The sequence below is a fragment of the Thamnophis sirtalis genome, unplaced genomic scaffold, assembly GCF_051295495.1.
Source record: "Thamnophis sirtalis isolate CommonGarterSnake01/CBP01778 unplaced genomic scaffold, rThaSir2_p1.2 scaffold_3, whole genome shotgun sequence".
NCBI lineage: Eukaryota > Metazoa > Chordata > Lepidosauria > Squamata > Natricidae > Thamnophis > Thamnophis sirtalis.
Window position 1 is genome coordinate 558,421 of NW_028261383.1, and position 19,356 is coordinate 577,776.

The 19,356-nt window shown below is 48.3% G+C and overlaps 1 protein-coding gene across 2 annotated transcripts; it reads left to right on the plus strand.

The window, feature by feature from the left end:
- The first annotated feature begins 1,285 nt into the window (after nt 1–1,285).
- Nucleotides 1,286–13,274, plus strand: LOC106554299 (zinc finger protein with KRAB and SCAN domains 5). 2 transcript variants are annotated; one of them, XM_087711195.1, is made up of 4 exons: nt 1,286–1,413; nt 2,805–3,644; nt 7,197–7,275; nt 11,922–13,274. In XM_087711195.1, exons 2-4 carry the CDS (start codon nt 2,943–2,945, stop codon nt 12,659–12,661), a joined length of 1,521 nt encoding a protein of 506 aa, XP_087567321.1. In that variant the 5' UTR covers nt 1,286–1,413; nt 2,805–2,942; the 3' UTR covers nt 12,662–13,274. The 2 variants fall into 2 exon arrangements, with proteins under 2 accessions (XP_087567321.1, XP_087567322.1); XM_087711196.1 differs by having other exon boundaries at nt 11,925–13,274.
- Nucleotides 13,275–19,356: the final 6,082 nt, after the last annotated feature.

A 19,356-nucleotide genomic window follows, 5' to 3' on the forward strand; every position in this document is an offset into this window, starting at 1 on the left:
GGAGACCCTACACCATTTTTGACAAACGACAGTTCAATCTCTTCTTGAAAGCCTCCAGTGATGAAGCTCCCACAACTTCCGAAGGCAACTTCTGTTCCATTGATGGATTGTTCTCACTGTCAGAAAGTTCCTCCTTGTTTCCAGGTTGAATCTCTCCTTGGTCATTTTCCATCCATTATTCCTTGTTTGGCCTTCGGGTGCTTTGGAAAATAGCTTGACCCCTTCCTCTCTGTGGCAGCCCCTCAAATATTGGAACACTACGTGTGTGGATGATTCTTAAGTGATCCAGGTCTGTCTCAATAGTAGTAACTGTGAGAGCGATCTTGGAGTCCTAATGGACAACCATTTAAATGTGAGCCAGCAGTGTGCAGCAGCTGCCAAAAAGCCAATACAGTTCTAGGCTGCATAAACAGAGGGATAGAATCAAGTGTGAATACCAATTTAAAAGGCCTTGGGAAGGCCACACTTGGAATACAGCATTCAGTTTTGGTCGCCACGATGTAGAAAAGATGTGGAAACTCTAGAAAGAGTGCAGAGAAGAGAAACAAAGATGATTAGGGGACTGGAGACTAAAACATATGAAGAACGGTTGAAGGAACTGGGTATGTCTAGTTTAATAGAAAGAAGGACTAAGGGAGACATGATAGCAGTCTTCCAATATCTCAGGGGTTGCAACAAAGAAGAGGGAGTCAAACTATTCTCCAAAGCACCTGAGGGTAGAACAAGAAGCAATGGGTGGAAACTAATCAAGGAGAGAAGCAACTTAGAACGGAGTAGAACTTTCCTGACAGTTAGAACAATTAATCAATGGAACAGAAGTTGCCTCCAGAAGTTGTGAATGCCCCAACACTGGAAGTCTTTAAGAAGATGTTGGATAGCCATTTATCAGGAACGGTATAGGGTTTCCTGCCTAGGCAGGGGGTTGGACTAGAAGACCTCCAAGGTCCCTTCCAACTCTGCTATTGTATTGTATTGTATTGTATTGTATTGTATTGTATTGTATTGTATTGTATTGTATTGTATTGTATTGTATTGTATTGTACCGTACTGTATTGTATTGTCTCTTGGGCCTCCCCGCCTTTCCGTTCAGTCCCTTCCCCGCGACCCCTCCTTAGGCTCTGCCGGAGGCAAATCCCCCCTCCCTCTTCCCAGGGCATTGCAGCGCTGCAGGGACCCAGCCGAAGGGTTAATCCGATAGAGTGGCCGGCTGCTAGAGCGGCCATCCCTGCTCTTGGCGGGTGGGGGGGGGGGTCCCTGGCAAGGAGCATCCCCCTCCCTCCCTTTTCCGCCTTCACCCTCCATTCCTGCTGCTCCTTTGCAGAGAGAGCGTCTCTCGGGGATTTCGCCCTTGCAATTGCGCGGGGCGAAGGGGGCCCGGAGGCATTGAGGGGCGCAAGAAGACCCACTGCCCAAGTGAGTGAACCCCCACCCCCCACCCCCAAAAGCGCAGAAACGGGAGATTGCAAGATTTGCTCCGCGGGGTTGATAACGCGTCTATCCAAAGACCTTTTTTGGGGGGAGACCTTTGCTGCAAAACGACTCTCCCCCCCCCCTCCATAGCAAATGGGGCAAACCCAGCGACCCCCGCCGGAGAAAAGGCTTGCAAAGGGCTGGGATCTGGTTGCAACCGGTCTTCTGGAAAGGGTTGCATCCTGATCCCATGGTGCTCAGCCGGCTGGGGAGGATGGAGGTTGAAATCCCACCCTGCTGGAAGCCCCCTGCTCTGGGGGAGGGTTGTGCTAAGAGGGGAGAGTGGTGTTTTCGGCCAAATATGTTGGATCCGATTTGCAGAAGATGCTTTATCTCAGTGTTTCTCAACCTAGGCAACTTGAAGATGTCTGGACTTCAACTCCCAGAATTCCCCAGCCAGCGAATGCTGGCTGGGGAATTCTGGGAGTTGAAGTCCAGACATCTTCAAGTTGCCAAGGTTGAGAAACACTGCTTTATCTGATAGATCTTATATAGATCATGGAACTATAGTTTGTTGGCCATTGTTTCTCAACCTTGGCCACTTGTGGACTTCAACTCCCAGAATTCCCCAGCCAACCATGCTGGTCTTCAAGTGGCCAAGATTGAGAAACAACGATTTGAGACCATTGGTTCACAAGCTTTTTTTTTGGCCATGCCCCACCTAAGCATCTCTAAAATCGTGATGCCTCCCCTGTGACATATAATCCTTACTTTACTCAAAAAGTGAACTCTACTCTACATTTTAGGAAGCCTAAAATGCCATGAGCTTGGTTTAAACAAGGTTCAAATTGCCCCCCATTAAAAATCAAATTGTCCCCCTGTGGGGTGTGGGAACCACTGTTTTAGACCATCATTTATTTATTCTCTTTTTTTAATAAAGATTTTTATTAACAAACATGTATAATACACACACACACAAAAGTTAGACGTACACCACATTTATACAATACAGTACGAACAGGAACTTCCTGTTTTTTTATAATAGCAATCATCAATCGATACCGCTCACCTTATATTATTTCCCCTTCTATTGTGTTTCATTTGGATTTCACCATTCTTAACCCTCTTATTTTACTCATAACTATTATTTTGGAGTTTTGTTATATTCTTTCATTGATTTTTGTTTCTTTCCTCCATCCACCTATACCATTTATCCCACATCTGGTAGAATTCTGATTCTTCTTTTCCCTGGATTTCTTTAGTTAGTTTGTCCATTTCGGCACAGTCCATAATCTTTCTTATTATTTTATCTTCGCTTGGGGTTAATTTGTTTTTCCATTTCTGGGCAAAGGCAATCCTTGACGCAATTTAGTCTCTTATTTTCTTTGACACAGGGGAGAAAGCTGTGCCCCATTGGCAGTATTGGTGTGCGTTTTGGGGAAGTTTGCCCTTCACCATCCCAAAAGAGCTCCCTGGTGGACATCAAGGAAGGAACCCCAGTTTGGGCCTGAGATGGGATAAGAACCCCTCCCATGGCCTCCAGCAAAGCGATCCGGAAAGAAAGGGCCGCTCCTTCGTCCCTGCACCTCCCAGTCCAGGCTGTTCAAGGGAAGAGAGTCAAAATGGAGGAGAAGGAAACAGCCTGCGCCAAGCTGGCCGAGCGAGCCCAGAAAGAATCCTGTGTCGTCCAGGCTGGTGGCCCCACCGAAGTACCGAGACGGGGGTCCCCACTGCAGATCAAGCAGGAACCGGACGAGGGCCTGGCCCAGCGCTGGGAAGCCCAGTGGCAGAATTTCCTGAAGATGGTACAGGCCCCGCATCCTGGTTGGGCCTCCCCTCCGTTGCCCGAGCTGGTGGCTTTTAGTGACTCCAAACGGGTCCAGCCCGCTGGCGGGACAACCCCGCCGGTCTTTGGCTGGAAAGTGAAGGAGGAAGTCTGCGAGGAAGAGATCGGGAACACGGAGGCCCAGAGGCAGCGGTTCCGGCATTTTTGCTACCAGGATGCCGAAGGACCTCGCGAAGTCTGCAACCGTCTCCGGGAGCTTTGCCACTGGTGGCTGAAGCCAGAGAGGCATACCAAGGAGCAGATCCTGGAGACTCTGGTGCTGGAGCAGTTCCTGGTCATTCTACCCCCAGAGATCCAAGGCTGCGTCAGGGACCGGGGACCGGAGAGCTGTGCCCAGGCGGTGGCCCTTGCTGAGGGCTTCCTCCTAAGGCAGAAGGAGGCCCAGTTGGTGAGCGTTGGTCCCATCTCCCGTTTTCCACCTTGTCTTGGTGGATTGACCTATGGCGCTTGTGTCAATCTCCTGTAGCTGTGATGGACTGTTTGGGGAACATTCGCACTGTGCCCCTGAGCCAGGGTTAATGCAAGAGGCAATATCAGTGCCCCCTGCAAAATCTGAGGATAACCCCCAAAAGCCCATAAAAATGCTTAGCAATTTACCGTATTTTTCAGACTATAAGACGCACCAGTGTATAAGACGCAGCAAGATTTTGAAGAGGCTTCAACAGAGCCCCCGTTTTTGCCTTGCCCCAGCCCTGCTGAAGCCTGCAGAGTGCTGCTGTGGGGTGAGGGAAGGCAAAAAAGCCTCAATTTTTGCAAAAATAGGATGCGGGGGTGGAACTTTGGGAAGCCAAAAATGGCTGTATTCGGGGTATAAGACACACCAAAATTTCCATGCTTTTTTAGAGGGGGAAGGTGCGTCTTACACTCCGAAAAATACAGTAATACATTTTTTGTGCCTTTTAATCAGTCTTTACTCTTGGTGACTGCATAGACCAGGGGTTTCAAACTCAAAGCCCATGGGCCAGATCAGGCTGCGGGGTGCTTAAATCTGGCCTGGAAATATCAAAAGGGCGGAGGTCTTGCGGAGGTCCCCATGTGGCCCATTTTCGACTTTCCCGGCCTCCAGCAGCACTGTTCTTCCGCGGAGGACAAGTACAATGCTGATCCAGCCCTCAAAAGAAATCCAGTTTGACACCTCTGGCATAGACAATTCCCTATAGTTTTCTTGCTAGATTTTTGGAAATGAATTTTCCTTGCCTCTTTTCTAGGGCTGAGAGGGACTTGCTCCTCTAGACATTGAGCTGGCTTCATACTTAAGGCAGGATTAGAACTCAGGATCTCTTCCTTTGTGGCTCAGGGTACTGCATCAAACTGACTGTCTTAACTGAGGCAGTGTTGTTCACCGCTTTGGCTGGGTGGACTTCAACTCCCAGAGTTCCCCAGCCAGCCGTGCTGATTTCTGGGAGTTGAAATCCACACATCTTTAGAGTTGCCTAGGTGGAGAATCTAGCAAATCATCGGTGGGAATTTGCAAATAAATAAATAAATACAAGGTGGTACATGTATTTAATTGAATTTGAATTGTATGTGAAATAATGTCAGATTTAGGTTTCATCCTGGCTACTCCCGTTTTTGTAGTGCCATTAATACAACAAATGGAGCCCTTCGTTTTGGAAAAGGGGGGCAGAAAAGTTTGATCTTTTTTAAAGCTCTATGATTTTGATTTCCAAGGAACTTTTGTGAATGGGTGCTTTTTGGATAGCTCGGATTACAACTCCCATCAATGCCATGCTTAGCTGGGGATGGCCCCTGTTGCCTGTGGCTGATGAGAACTGTAGTGCCACACATCTCAAGGGCCCTTACAGTAGTAAGGAAGAGCTGATTTCCTAATCTGTAATTCCCAGAAAAAGTTGGGAAGTTTTTTGACCCACACGCTCTCGTTATAACAGCCAATAAGAACATATGTCAACTCCTAACACCGCCATAGTGAGAGAAGGGAGGGGGAGCGCATTCCACGCATATTGTCGGCTGAAGCCGGATTTCAGATTACTGCAGCAGGCTTGGGAGGGATGCACCTCATTGGGGAATGTGATTTATGACACAGACTGAGCGAAGGGAAGGAACAGGAGTAAAGTTCAGCTATAACTCAAACAAAGCTTAGATTTGAACTGCGAAAAGGTCTTGTCTATGATGCTCCTAATAAATGACTAGTTTTGTATTGAAACTTGACTCCACACTCATGAATCAATTAGGGCATTTTTAGGAAACCTGCCAACATATTTGAACCAGGCTTCTCATGAATATAAATGCTTAATATGAATTTCATCTACCACACTGTCAGCAATTTAATTCAGGACAGCTTTGCATATTTGGAGTTCGTAAGTGGTTTTTATTTATTTATTATTATTTTAACTCAGATATTTATACATATTACCATCATTATACCTCCATTTGACTACAATTGTTTAATTGTTATCCCTCCTTCCTTCCTTCCTTCCTTCCTTCCTTCCTTTTCTCCTTCTCTCCTTCCTTTCCCCCTTCCTTTCCTCCTTCCTTCCCTCCTTCCTTCCCTCCTTTCTTCTCTCCTTCCTTCCCTCCTTGCTTCCCTCCCTCCTTCCCTCCCTCCTTCCTACCCCCCTTTCTTCTCTCCTTCCTTACTTCCTCCTCTCCTTTCCCTTCTCTCCTTCCCCTTCCTCCCCTTTACCCTTCCCCTCTTCTTCCCAAAATTTAAAGTGTTTTTAAATTAAAAAAAAATCTCTCACAATCTGAATCCTGGTGGCTTTTGAGCACATTTTTGGCAGCAATACATGTAGTCTTCGACTTAACAACCACAATCGAGCCTGAAATTTCTATTTGGCTGAGCAAGACAGTGGCTTAAGCGAGTGCTGCCCCATTTTGCGACCTTCCTTGCCAGAGTTGTTAAGTGTTAAGTGCTGTTAAATTAGCAACACTGTTGTAGAGCAAATCTGGCTTCCCCGTTGACTTTGCTTGCCAGAAGGTCGCAAAAGAAGGCCATGTGACCTCAGGATACTGCAACCGTCATAAATACAGGCCAGTTGCCGAGCGTTTGGATTTTAATCATGTGACCATGGGGAAGCTGTAAAGGTGGTAAGTGAAAAACTATCATAAGACGCTAATTTCGGTGCCATTGTAACTTTAAACGGTCATGTTCTGACCCAGCTCTCCAAACACTGTAGTTGAAGCAATCGTTCCTTTGTTAGGAATGCCAGCAGCCCTGGCAAAAAGTTTCTCTCTCACCGCAGGCTAATAAGTCTGTCTGGCAGGGAGGTGAATAGCTCTCTGCCACATCTATCCATCTCCGCACCCTGCCTTTTATCCCCAGAGCGAGGGTACGGCTTCGCTAGCAGCAGCGGCTCTTCCGTCCCAAGGACCGTCCCATACATTTCTACTGTTCTCCTCTCCTCTGCCTTCTGCACATCTGAACCTCAGGCACTGGACCCAGCTGTCCCTTCTCTTCCTCATCAGCCACCTCCAGACTTGGGGGCTGTTGACTCTCCATCTGAGGATGGATGGATGGGCCAAGTGCTACCTCTGTCTCTGCCAGCTCTTACCCCTCAAAGCTCTCAGGTTGTCTGGATGCTGACCCTGACTCGCACACCACCTCCTCCTCCTCCGATTTGGCTGCTGCAACAGGTGACTACATGAATGGTTGTTAAGTCAAGGACTACCTGCATTAGAATATATATTTTTTTGGCCATCATTTTCTTCTGGATGATTTCCCCCCCTCTGATTTCCTATCTAGAGATTTCCTTGTGGTCTCCCCTTCGGAGCCTAACCCGGCCTGACTCGCTTCGTTTTTCCAAGCTCAGCTTCGCTTGGCTAGATGGCTGGGCCTGCTGTCATTCAGTTTACCCTCCCAGGGTTAATAAAAAAAACAGGATTGTAATGTTATATTGTCAAATTGTTCCATATATTTTTTTCGTTTCAGTATCACGGGTTCCTTTGAACTGACGGGCTGGTCCTTTGTTTGTTCTTTCAGGGTCAGGCTTGCTTGGAGGAAATGACGGTGAATCTTCCAAAGATCCATCAAGTCTGCCTGGGGGCCTCTCGAAAGCTAGGTACTGTAAAGGATGGGTCTCCCCTCCCCCCCCACAGTGTCTTCTAATTTATTGATAGAACAGCCTGATCCACCTTTCAGGGTTGTTGTTTTACGGGAAGTAGGAATAAAGGTGCGGTAAAAATCAAATAAATAAACCAAAATGGGTGCTCCCTCTGGAGGTTTTTAAGAGATCGGGCACCCGTTGGCCTGGGTGGTACAGGGTCTCCTCCTTTAGCGGGGTGGGATCGGGTGCTGGGTTAGAACAGCGGTCACTAGCTGGTGGTCCGTGAGAAAAGTTTGGTGGTCCACAGAAAAATGATTTGCATTTTTTATATTGGAACAAATCAGGGGTCTTCAAACTACAGCCCCTGGGATGAGTTCACTGACAAATGCGCGCTCGGCAAAAGCGCGCTGACGAAACCACGGTGAGAAAACCGTGAATTCTAAATCGACGACAGCGTGCTGACAAAAGCGCACCTTCAACGAACAAGTAATAACCGCGAGTTCTAAATCTAACCCTAAACTTAACCCTGAACCTAACCCTAAACCTAACCCTGAACCTAACCCTAAACCTAAACCTAACCCTGAACCTAAACCTAACCCTGAACCTAACCCTAAACCTAACCCTGAACCTAACCCTGAACCTAACCCTGAACCTAACCCTTAACCTAACCCTTACCTTAACTTAAATCGCACTTTCCTTACCTTAACTTAAATTGTGCTTCTGTCGGCGCGCTGTTGTCGGCGCCCTATTGTGGGCGCGTTGATGATGATGTGGTTTTCTCGCCCAGGTTTCGTCGGCGTACTTTTGTCGTGCGCGCATTTGTCGGGTCACGCCTGGGATGGATATGTGCAATGAAACTTGGGTGGCTGCAGAGAGTCTCCCCCTTTGGGGTCTTTTTGTGTGGGATGGAGGGGGGTAGAAATTCCGACTTGGGGTCTGCTTCAGCCTCCTGGTGGGGGGCTTTGGGCGAAGGCTGGAGGGAAGTGCAGCTGGTGGCAAAGAGCTGGAGGGCCTCGTTCCAGTGGGGCTGCATCATGGCCTGGAACTGGCTGACCATCTCAGCCCGCTGAGCCTCCAGGCGTCGGTACCTGGCCTTGCACTCCCGCAGGTCTTCCCTCTGCTTGGAAAGCCTATGCTCCTAGTCCTCAGTGAGGTGCTTCTTCCAATTTGAACTGAGCCAGCTGTTTGGGCAACTCATGGTGGCTGCTTAGTTCCAACAACTGCTTCCTGTTGGGGCCCTAAGGAGCCTGGGCGGGCAGGCAATGAGTGCCTGGCAGGAGAGGGGCGAGTGGAGGCTGGCGAGGCGCCCCTCGACGTGAGTGACAACGAGTTGGCCACGCCCACCCAGTCACATGGCCACCTTCCCACGCCCACCCAGCTGGTCATTAGGCAGATTGTATTAATGGCCCGTGGGATTTAAAATTATGAATTTAGTGGTCCCTGAGGTCCGAAAGGTTTGTGATCCCTGGACTAGAAGACCTCCAAGGTCCCTGTTATTCTATTGGCCGGGGTATGTGCAGCAAATGAATCAGAAGACGAGGAGTGGGAAAGAAGCCGATCAAATCTATTGATTGATTCTGTGCCATGGAGTCACTTTGGACTCCTAGCCACCCCGCAGTTAAAATTTTCTGAGCTTACAAATAAACTAGGAACATTTTGCATCGTTCATTTATTGATATATGTGGTTGATAAGGGTTAACCCCAAGTTGACAGTCCACATCGATCAATACATTCGTCAGATTAGAGATGATGAAAAAAAAAACTACAGTGTATTTATTAGCTTAGATAATCAAGTTACAATGGTCCATTTAGTGCCCATTCAAAGTTATAACGGCACTGAAAAAAATGACTTACGACCCTATTTTGCACTTATTTGTATTTGTATTTGTATTTTATTATTTGCATGCCGCCCTTCTCCGGGAGGACTCAGGGCGGCGAACAATTCAAGGGGGGAAAAAAAGGGGAACATAAAAGACAAAATACAAATAATAAAAGTAGACAACAGTCGCACAACCACACATGTTGAGAGGGGAGGGAACTCATCACCCCCAGGCCTGCCGGCAAAGCCAGGTTTTGACGGCTTTTCGGAAGGCCTGGAGAGAGGTGAAGGTCCGAATCCCTGCGGGGAGTTCATTCCAGAGGGCCGGAGCTGCCACAGAGAAGGCCCTCCCCCGGGTAATAGCCAGGTGGCATTGGCTGGTAGATGGCACCCGGAGGAGGCCAACCCTGTGAGATCTAATGGGTCTGTGGGAGGTAATTGGCAGCAGGCGGTCTCTCAAATACCCAGATCCAATACCATGAAGGGCTTTATAAGTGACGACTAGCACCTTGAAGCGTATCCGGAGACTGATCGGTAACCAGATGTTATAACTGTTGCAGCATCCCCTTGGTCATGTGATCAAAATCCAGAGGCAACTGGCTTGTATAACCAACGGTTGCAGTGTCCCGGGGTCATATGATAATCTTTTGTGACCTTTTGACCAACAAAGTCAATGGGGAAGGCAGATTCTCTTCACAACCCTGTCATGTCACTAACTCAACAACCGCAGTGATTCACTCACCAACTCTGGCAAGAATAGGTCGAGGAATCAGCGTACTTTACGACAGGACATGGGGGCGATTTTACGATTGGCTTGAATAGAAAGAGAAAGGAACAAAACGTGAATTAAAGAACTCAGGTGGCACATTATTAAATTGCGGGGGGGGGGGAATAAGAAAGTATATAAGTGGAAAAATGATACAAGTGGAATTAATATTAGAAGTAAAATGTAATAGAGAAAATTATTTGTATGAAAATATAAAGTTGGGATGGCGGAAAAGCCATCCCGAAAACCCGTCAAAGAAAGTAAATAAGGGCAACAACGGAAAGGAGGGGGATGAGGAGGGAAAGGAAGAAAGGGTAAAAGCAGAAGAAGGAAGGGTGGAGAGAGGTTAAGGAGGAGGAGGAGGGGGAGAAAGAGAGAGGAAGAAGAAAGGAGAAAGGAAGAAGGCAGAGAAGAGAGGTTGAGAAGAAGGAAGGAGCAAGGTTGTTGCAAAATAAGATGGAGGCAAGAAAGTGACCCAAGGTGTATTATATATATATATATATATCTGTAAAAATAATTATAGAGACTAATGATGAACAGACAAATGTTAAATAGCAATTATAAGAATGTTTATTTGTGAATGGATTTGAAAGGCAAAAATAAAAAAAACCTTAATAAAAAAAATGATTGGCTGTAAAATGGGGCAAAAATGCACTTAAACAAATGTCTTGCTTAGTAATGAAAATTTTGGGCTCAAATTGTCGAGGACTACCTGGATCAAGGGATTGTCTTGGGCAGAAATCAACCATCTTAAGATGGCTGCCCTTATACAATTTTATGCAATATGATTGCTGGGTATTTATTTATTTATAGAGGGGAAAATGCCCAGACCAAACATAATTTCTAATGTTGGATTTTCCCTCTTACCAGAGGGAGCCTCCTTGTGGAGTACTGTGCAGACGTTACCATGGCAACGCCACTGTGCTGTACAGTAGAAGCCAGTATGGCACAACAGGCTGTATCTTAACAGAACATACACCCTGAGGGGTGTTAGAGGTGTCTCCCCCCCCCCCCAGTATTTGTTTCCAGAGAGTAAGTCATCTGTGTACCAAATTTGGTTGAAATTGCTTGAGGTGTTCCAGAGTTATGCTGGAACATACACGGACACACACAGCCGTTTTTATATATATAAAGATTGTGGTGGGAGGAGAAAAACTTAATTGAGCCTGCTATTTCTGTCATTACAACCATTAACCAAATCACCATGTGACTGCACCCGATTTGACAACTTTTTTTTTGAGGCAGTTGTTAAGTGAATCCTTCGGTCATTAAACAAATGCATCATTTGCTATGAGATTTTTGCTGGTAGCCACAAATTTTATAAATCACAGCCACGTGACTGTGCTCTGGCTATCCCAATAGCCTTGAACGGGTCTCCAACTGAGCATTTGCAGGCTGAAAACGTGAGGCGCGGAGCCCAAACACGCAAGCCATTGTCTGGAGGCCGAAGAGGGTTGGGGGGGAAACGGCAGGTGGGCAGGGCTACATTCGGAGTATAAGACGCACCCAAATTTTCAGCCTCTTTTAGGAGGGGAAAGTGCATCTTATACTCCGAAAAATACGGTAATACTTTTTAGGGTAATGGAACCTCTGCCAGGAAAAAACAAGCTCAGAGAGCACCAAGGACTGTTTGGTTTAGGTGATTCTGGCATAGGTTGAGGACTTGCTGTTTTGCCAGAGTCAACATGCAGATCTTGGACTCAGAGTTAATGAAGACACAGACGAGGTGAAAACTAAAGCGATTTATTGAAAAAGCCTGGAGGAGTGGCAGAAACTTAATTAAAGGATGATTCACAGAAAGGAGAGAAGCATTTGTCTGAAATGGCATAGGATTTCCTGCTTGAGAAAGGGGCGGGGGGCTGGACTAGAACAGGTGTCCCCAACCCCTGGGCCACTAACGGCATGCATGTGACTATGGGACTCCGCAAACAAGTGGTAAATGTGGGCTGATTGCTGAGCTCCCCAATGTGGTCATGGGGGGGCGCGGGGGGGGGGCGCATCGGAACCTTGGAACAGGTCAAGTCTATCTGTAAGCTTTATGCACACATTCACCATGTCCTTCTACTCTTCCTCCAGCAGGGGGCAGGCTGTTGAATGAACAGGAGCGGCCACCTCTCTGGGCCCAAGATTACCGAGAATCCGCCGGTAGAACGTCGCTCCCAAAGAACCAGGACGGCCTCTTGCCACGGCCCGGATTGGGCAAAATTTCAGAGAACGAGTTAATGAGGCCTGAAAGGTCTTCAGGGTCCCTTCCAACCAAGAGAGGCTCCGAAGCGATCCCGTGCCGAGTGGGCTACAAAGATCTCGGCGGGATCCTTTTCCAGGAGAGGATCCAAGAGAGCCCCCGGCAGAAGCGCTGCGTCGTCCTCCGCCGGCGGATCCACACGGAGGAGCGTCTCTACAAGTGCCAGGATTGCTGGAAGAGCTTTGACCACCGTTCCCACTTCATCCGCCACAAGAAGATCCACACGGGCGAGAAGCCCTTCCAGTGCGCCGACTGCGGGAAGAGCTTCAACCGGAACTCCAACCTCACCACCCACATGCGGACTCACACGGGCGAGAAGCCCTACAAGTGCTTGGACTGCGGCAAGAGCTTCCGGTGGAGCTCGGATTTCATTGTCCACGAGCGGACTCACACCGGGGAGAAGCCCTACAGCTGCGCGGACTGCGGGAAGGCCTTCCGCCGCAGCTCCAACCTCACGGCCCACGAGCGGACGCACCGGGGCGAAAAGCCCTACAAGTGCTTGGACTGCGGGAAAAGTTTCACCCGAGGTCTCTACCTGATTGCACACAAAAAGACACACTCGGGGGAGTGAGCGGGGGCACAAGCGAGAGTTGGTTAGCGGCCCCTCCTCCTTGGACTTTTCCTGGGGGAGGAGAGTTCATCAAACGTCTCATCTGAATTGCATCCACGGCAATTTTCAGCTCATCTGGGAGGGCGGCGGTGGGGAACAGAAATGATCACTCCTGGGTTTGGGTTCAGGGCCCTGTCAGCATCTTCAGATGATCCAGTGCTGGATGAGATCCACAGTAGTCTCACTGCCATGCAAGGTTGGCTCACTGAAGTTGCCCCCCCCCCCAAAAAAAAGTCAGCTGGATTTCATTTCGGCAGACGGTCCTTCTGGCAAATCCCTCGCCCCCATGTCCTATCGATCAGTTTGGAAAATAGGGCAACTCGGCCTACGATGACTCCGTTTGGGATGGCAGCTTCTCTCAGGACGTGACTCCCTACGGTGTGAGCAATTTGAATTGCCCGAAATCAAAATCGGGAGAGAGCTGGAAGTGAGCAAGGCCTTGTTAGGAAGACCAGTTATTCTGGGCCAGATGGTTTCTTCATCTTGAAGCTGAGGGAGAAAGTCTTTTGTCAAACTCCCGGCGTACAGGCTGGATGCGTCACATGCTGGCCACGCCCACGGCTGGTTCAGCAAAGGAGGGAAGTCCCAATATGTCATGTGACAATGACGGGAGTTTGACACCCCTGCCTTAAAGAGCAGGGATTTCCCTAACTTGGCAACTTTTAAGACTTGGGGACTTCAACTCCCAGAATTCTACCATGGCTGCTTGAGGGATTCTGGGAGTTGAAGTCCACCAGTCTTAAAAGTGGCCATGATTGGAGACCTTGGATTTAGAGCAACCATTGCTTCTTCAGCTGAAGATGACCATTAACGCCCAGTACCAGCTGCCTTTAGCGCGTGTCAGACGGGGGCTGTTTGCACCGAAGAGAAACCTTTTGGGATTTAGATCCAGAAAGCACTGCCTGGCTTTCGTCTTTTGATCTGCTTATCATGTACCAGCTAGGAAGTAGAACATCACTGTTCGGTGATTTTGGTTCTCATGTGATCTCTTGGCTGCAGCCCACCCCCTTTGCATTATGGGCGCAGTAGTACCAATTTACCATATATATATATATATATGGCAGTGTTTCTCAACCTTGGAGGTTTCAAGATGTGTGGACTTCAACTCCCAGAATTCCCCAGCCAGCAAAGCCGCCCAAGGTTGAGAAACATTGCCATATGCTCGCTCTGAGGATCACTCTCTTATTTCAAGATAAATATACGTGAAGGGCTTTGATTGCTCAAAAGGGCTATGCAAAGGCCAAGTATTTATTATAATTGTTATTTTTTTATGATTAACTGTCTCTTTTGAGAAGCTAGGGTGGTGGTGGTGGTGACGGATTTAAGATATTCGGCGTGCCGAGAACCTCAGCGAACGAATTCTGCTTGCGCTCCGATAGCTATTCCGCCATTCCACGCGAATGTGGCTTTTTTTTTTTTAGTTTTGGGGCGGTGCCGAAAGAGGAAAAGGAGCATTAGTTCCTGGTCTTCATGGAGGAGGACGAGGAGGAGGGAGAGAAATTTTGTGTTTAGCAAATGCAGAATAAATCCAGTAAGCAAATATGAACAGGTCTGTCTGGTTTATTCTGGGAGTAGAAAATTCCGAATGCGCAAATACATATTGGGGCACCACAGATAATACTCAAATTACAATCGCAAGCGAGCCCAAAATTTATGTTGCGAAGCGAGACAGCTGTTAAGTGAGTCCCTCCCCCCTTTTCTATTTCTCTTGGTCCAGCTGTTAAGCGAATCCTTGCAGTTGTTAAGTTAGGAATGCGGTTGTTAAGTGATTCTGGATTCCCGATTGACTTTGTCAGAAGGTCGCAAAAGGTGGATTGTGGGACCGTGGGACACGGCTACCGTCGTAAATATGGAACAGTTGCCAAGCCTCTGAAGCACGTGACCACGGGGATGCTGCAATGGTCATTAAGTGTGAAAAATGTTCCTTCCCTCCCCCCCCAGTGCTGTTGTAACTTTAAATGGTCATTAAGCGAATTGTTGTAAGTCGAGGACTACCTGTGCTTGTAACCAGCTCGAATCACAAAATAATATCCAAAAGTTTTTCAAAATGGCTTGCTCAGGCAGAACAACAAAACCGAAACCACATAAAACCCAAGGAGGAAGGAAAGTCACCCTTCTACCACTCGGCACAATCAGAAATAGTGGTGGAACTCCTCAATTTAAGACTGTTAAGTTGTAACCATTGTAAATCAGGTCACCCATACGACCGATCCAATTTTATATTGGCTAAATGGAACACAAATGCAACACAAATGTAACAAAGGGAAAAGTAAAAATAATGGCTTTCTGTCGTGATGGTCTCTTGTGATGAGCCGATAGACAGAGAAAGGAAGCAGTATGGTTCCTCCCATATTTGGGCATACCAGGGGTTGTGACACAATACATACATACATACATACATATATATATATATTTGCATCAGCTTTCAACTCCGGAACAAGATTGTAAGAACCTCGAAAGAGAGCTCCATTATACAGGCAGTCCTCAACGTACAACCACAATTGATCCCAAAATTTCGGTGGTTAAGTGAGACATTTGTTCATTGAGTATTGCCCCATTTTGCGACCTTTCTTGCAGTGGTTAAGTGAAGCGTGGTTAAGTGACTACCTTTACACAACCCTGGTTCTCGTGCTTGAATCAGAGGAAGCCAATGCAACCCCCCCCCAACCTAACCCCCACCCCCAAATTTAGCACAGGTAGTCCTCTACTTACAACCATCTGTTTAGCTACTGTTCAAAATTGCAACCGAATTGAAAAAATACCTCATGCTTATGACTCTCTGTGTCTCTGCAACCACGTGATCAGGATTTGGGCACTTGGCCAGTGATAAGTAGTTACGGCAGTTGCAAGACCTCGGGGGTCATATGGTCACCAGGTTTGTGAACTTCCCAGCTGATTCCCGTCAAACGAAGTCAAATAGAGGGAAGCTGATTCATTTAACGACAGGCCATAAGGTCGGAAAATCGAATGCAACTCGACCGCCTCGCTTTAGCAATGGAAATTCTGGTCTCGGTTGTGGTTGTAAATTGAAGACTGCCCGCACTGTTGCTGTTACTGTTTGTGCAACATCCCTCATTGTAGCATTGAGGAGCAACCATTTGTGGCTGTCAATCATGTGCGGGGATGACCCGGATAGTGGGTTGGGCAGCCATTTTGCTGCCCTACTTGTAGCCCTCTAATTGGAAGAATCTGATTGGCTCTTGTAGGGGAATAGAACATTCAATTAGAGCAGTGCTTTTCAAACACATGGACTTCAACTCCCAGAATCCTCTAGCCGCCATGCTGGCTGGGGAATTCTGGGAATTGAAGTACACATGTCTTAAAGTGGCCAAGTTTGAAACACATTGAACTAGAAAGATGGCTGTATGCCCATGTTCTGCACCTATCCGCCTCTGGGCAACTCTCCCCGCCCCCTTTGATGTGGGTCTAAGAGATTAGGAAACACAAGTTGTTGCCTCTGAATGGGTTCTCAGGACGTCGTTCTCAACCTTCTTGAGATTCGCCTGAACCACAGAGGTGCTAGTCCTCATGAAAGTTAGAAACGGTCGATTCAACGTTTTCATGAGATTTTGGCAGGGGAGTCTGTTCTCCCAGCTTGCTGTTTTTAGCTGCCAGATGTTTTGTTACCAAACTAGATAACATCTTCAGCTGGGGGGGAGGGGGTGTTGGTTGAAGTACCTTATTCATTTGTACACCGTATTTTTTGGAATATAAGATGCACCGGAGTATAAGACACAGCAAGATTTTGAAGTGGCGAATTTTTTTAAAAAAAGGTTTTGCACTCTGCAGACCTCCCAAAACGAGCCCGCTTTTTGTAAAAAAAGGGCATGCATAGCCTTTAGGCGGCTTATAGTGCACTCCTGGGAAGAACAGCCTGTTTTTCACTCATTTTTGCCCTCCCCAGCCCCCAGGAGCACTCTGGAAGCCTCCTAAAGGCCATTTTTGCAAAGGAGGTGGGGTTTTGGGAGGCCAAAAATGCTGTATTCAGTGTATGAGACGCACCCAGATTTTCACCCTCTTTTTTGAGGGGAAAAGGTGCGTCTTATACACCAAAAAATACAGTAGGTCATGGATAATCAGTTGGTCTTGTGACTGGTCAAGGCACTTTACCCCAAAACCCTGTGGATGATGTTACCTAGTTTGGTAATATTGTGGCCTCCCAGAGGCTAGTGGAGCGGGCAGCAGTCGGACAGTGAGGAATTTGGGGAGGAACATGGGCCAGTCCTGGAGGCTGAGGAAGACTCAGACGAGGGCTCTGCGTCAGAGGCAGAGGTGGGTCCAAGGCTGTCTGGAAGTTCTCAGCTGCCTTCAAAGCGAGACAGCAGTGAGGCAGAGGAACATCTGGAGCCTGTTCCCAGTGTGTGCATGCGCAGGACTGCCAGAAGAAAAGAACAGCTAAGAAATCAGAATCAACTTGGCAGTAAAGCCGCAGGTGGATAGTGAATGGCCCCTCCCATAGGAAGTAAATGAGGAGTGAAAGGGGAGTGGGCTTTTGCCGGAAACAATTCATTCATTTGTTCATTTCAGGAGTGTGAAGATCTGCCTGTGAATCTCAGAAACTCTGTGCCAAGCCTTTCCTTTGGCAGCTTTCCAAGCTACATAAGGTCTGTGGTCATAACTTCACCTTTGAAAGACTTGCATGCCAGGCCATTGCTGAATGTGAATGAGAGGAATTCACATTTCTTTAATAAAAGGGGTTTTGTTGGGACCAGGAATCTGCTTCACGCTTTTTGGGGAAGCCTAGGTCAGAACGGGGTAACGAAACAAATTAAACAGCAAGCTCGGAGAACGGACCCTTCCCAAAACCTCAGGAAAATGTTGAATCTTTGCATTGTGGGGCACTTCTGCTTGTCTCTCGAGCCAACGTGGTTCCTCTATATGAAATGTATTCTTCCTGCTTCTTTCGCTGTCTCGTCTTCAGCTCCTCCTCCTCTTCGGCTATGGAACCCCTGTAACAGGCTTTATAATAAAACATGCTTTCCTCCCTACGGCAATGTGAGAGTTGTGTATATATTCTTTTTTTTTTAAAAATCATCCCACAAGACCAGTCTCATTTTATTCTGCTTCTATACGCAGGTAGTCCTCAACGTACGAGCAAAATTGAGCCCCAAATTCTTGTTGCTAGGCAAGACGTTTTGTTAAGCGAGTTTTGCCTCAGTTTACCACCTGTCTTGCCGCGATTTGTCAAGCGAATCACGGCAACTGTTAAGTGAGCAACATGGATGTTCGGTGAATCGGGATCCCCCGTTGACTATGTAGTCAGAAGGTCGCCAAAGGTGATCGCATAACCCTGGGACACTGCAACTGTCGTAAATATGAATCAGTTGCCAAGCGTCTGCATTTTGATGACGTGACCATGGGGAGGCTGCTACGGTTGTAAGTGTGACGAATGGTCATAAGACAGTATTCAGTGCTAAACTGAACGGTTGTACTTCGAGGACTAACCTGTACTTCATCCAGCCCATCCACAACAACTGGCAGAATTCAACAGCATAGAACGGTGTTGGCAAACCTTTTCGGCACCGAGTGCCAACACAGGAGCATGAGACCACACGTGCTGGAAACCAGAAGAGCAGCTGCCCAGCATGAGCTACTGGTTTCCAGCGGGCACCTGGTCTTCCGGTTTCTGGCGCGCATGTGCCGGAAACCCGAAGAGAAATCCAAACTCTGGCCGGGATGAAGCACCACCACCCCCAGCCCGCCACCAAGAACAAGTCAGTGCATTCATCCCTCCCGTCACGCCTGCCAAGGGAGCACAACCGCTTCTTGGCCAGCACGCCTCTTGCCCCCGTGCCAGACAGATGTTCCTATGTGGACTCCGCTCCTGTGTAGCCCTGTAGCCTCAGGAGAGCAGCAGCAGCCACAGGGAGAGGGGCAGGAGCAACTGGTCGGCCCCTGCAGCTGCTCCTCCGCTGGCAAGCCGGGCCATCGGCAGCGACTCCATGTGTGAGGAACTGCACTCTCCTCTGGCCCTCCTGGGGCAGCTTGCTTCCCCAACGGCAGCTTCTCCTCCTTCTCCTGGCTGCTCCAGCATCCCGGCCAGAAGCGGCAACCTGAGAACTGTTGCCGCCCCCTCGCTCCCGCCAAGAGCAGCGGGAGAGGCGGCTGGCCACCCAGCCAGCAAACGCTGCCTCGTGTCCCTCAGCTGGCCAGGCGCTCCGGATCGCAGATGTACATCAGTACCATGGGCTGGAGGGCTGCGCAAGAATCCCACTCGGATGGGGTGGGAGGGAAGCCCCGTCCGGCAACTCTGCTCCCTTTGCTCTTCCGGCGTGCAGGTCAGCTGGTCTGCTCCCCTTGCTCTTCCGGCGTGCAGGTCAGCTAGTGGTGTGCATGTGCACGCTGGAAACTGGAAGATCATCTTTCCTGGGCGCACTTGGCGGCTGCTCTTCCTGCGCGAGGATCAGCTAGCCGGCGCACCGGAACCAAGGGGACCAAGGCTCATGTGCCCGGAGAGATGGCTCTGCGTGCCACCTCTGGCACACGTCATATGTTTACCATCACGGGCATAGAACATCCAAATAAAACAACCAACTCTCTCACCTCCCTCCCCAATTACAGCTTAGCATGAGCTCTGCTTCTTAACATCATGTTGTGGGAGCCCAGCTACTTGTGGTTATTCAACAGACCATGACTCAAACAAATCATGGCTTAGC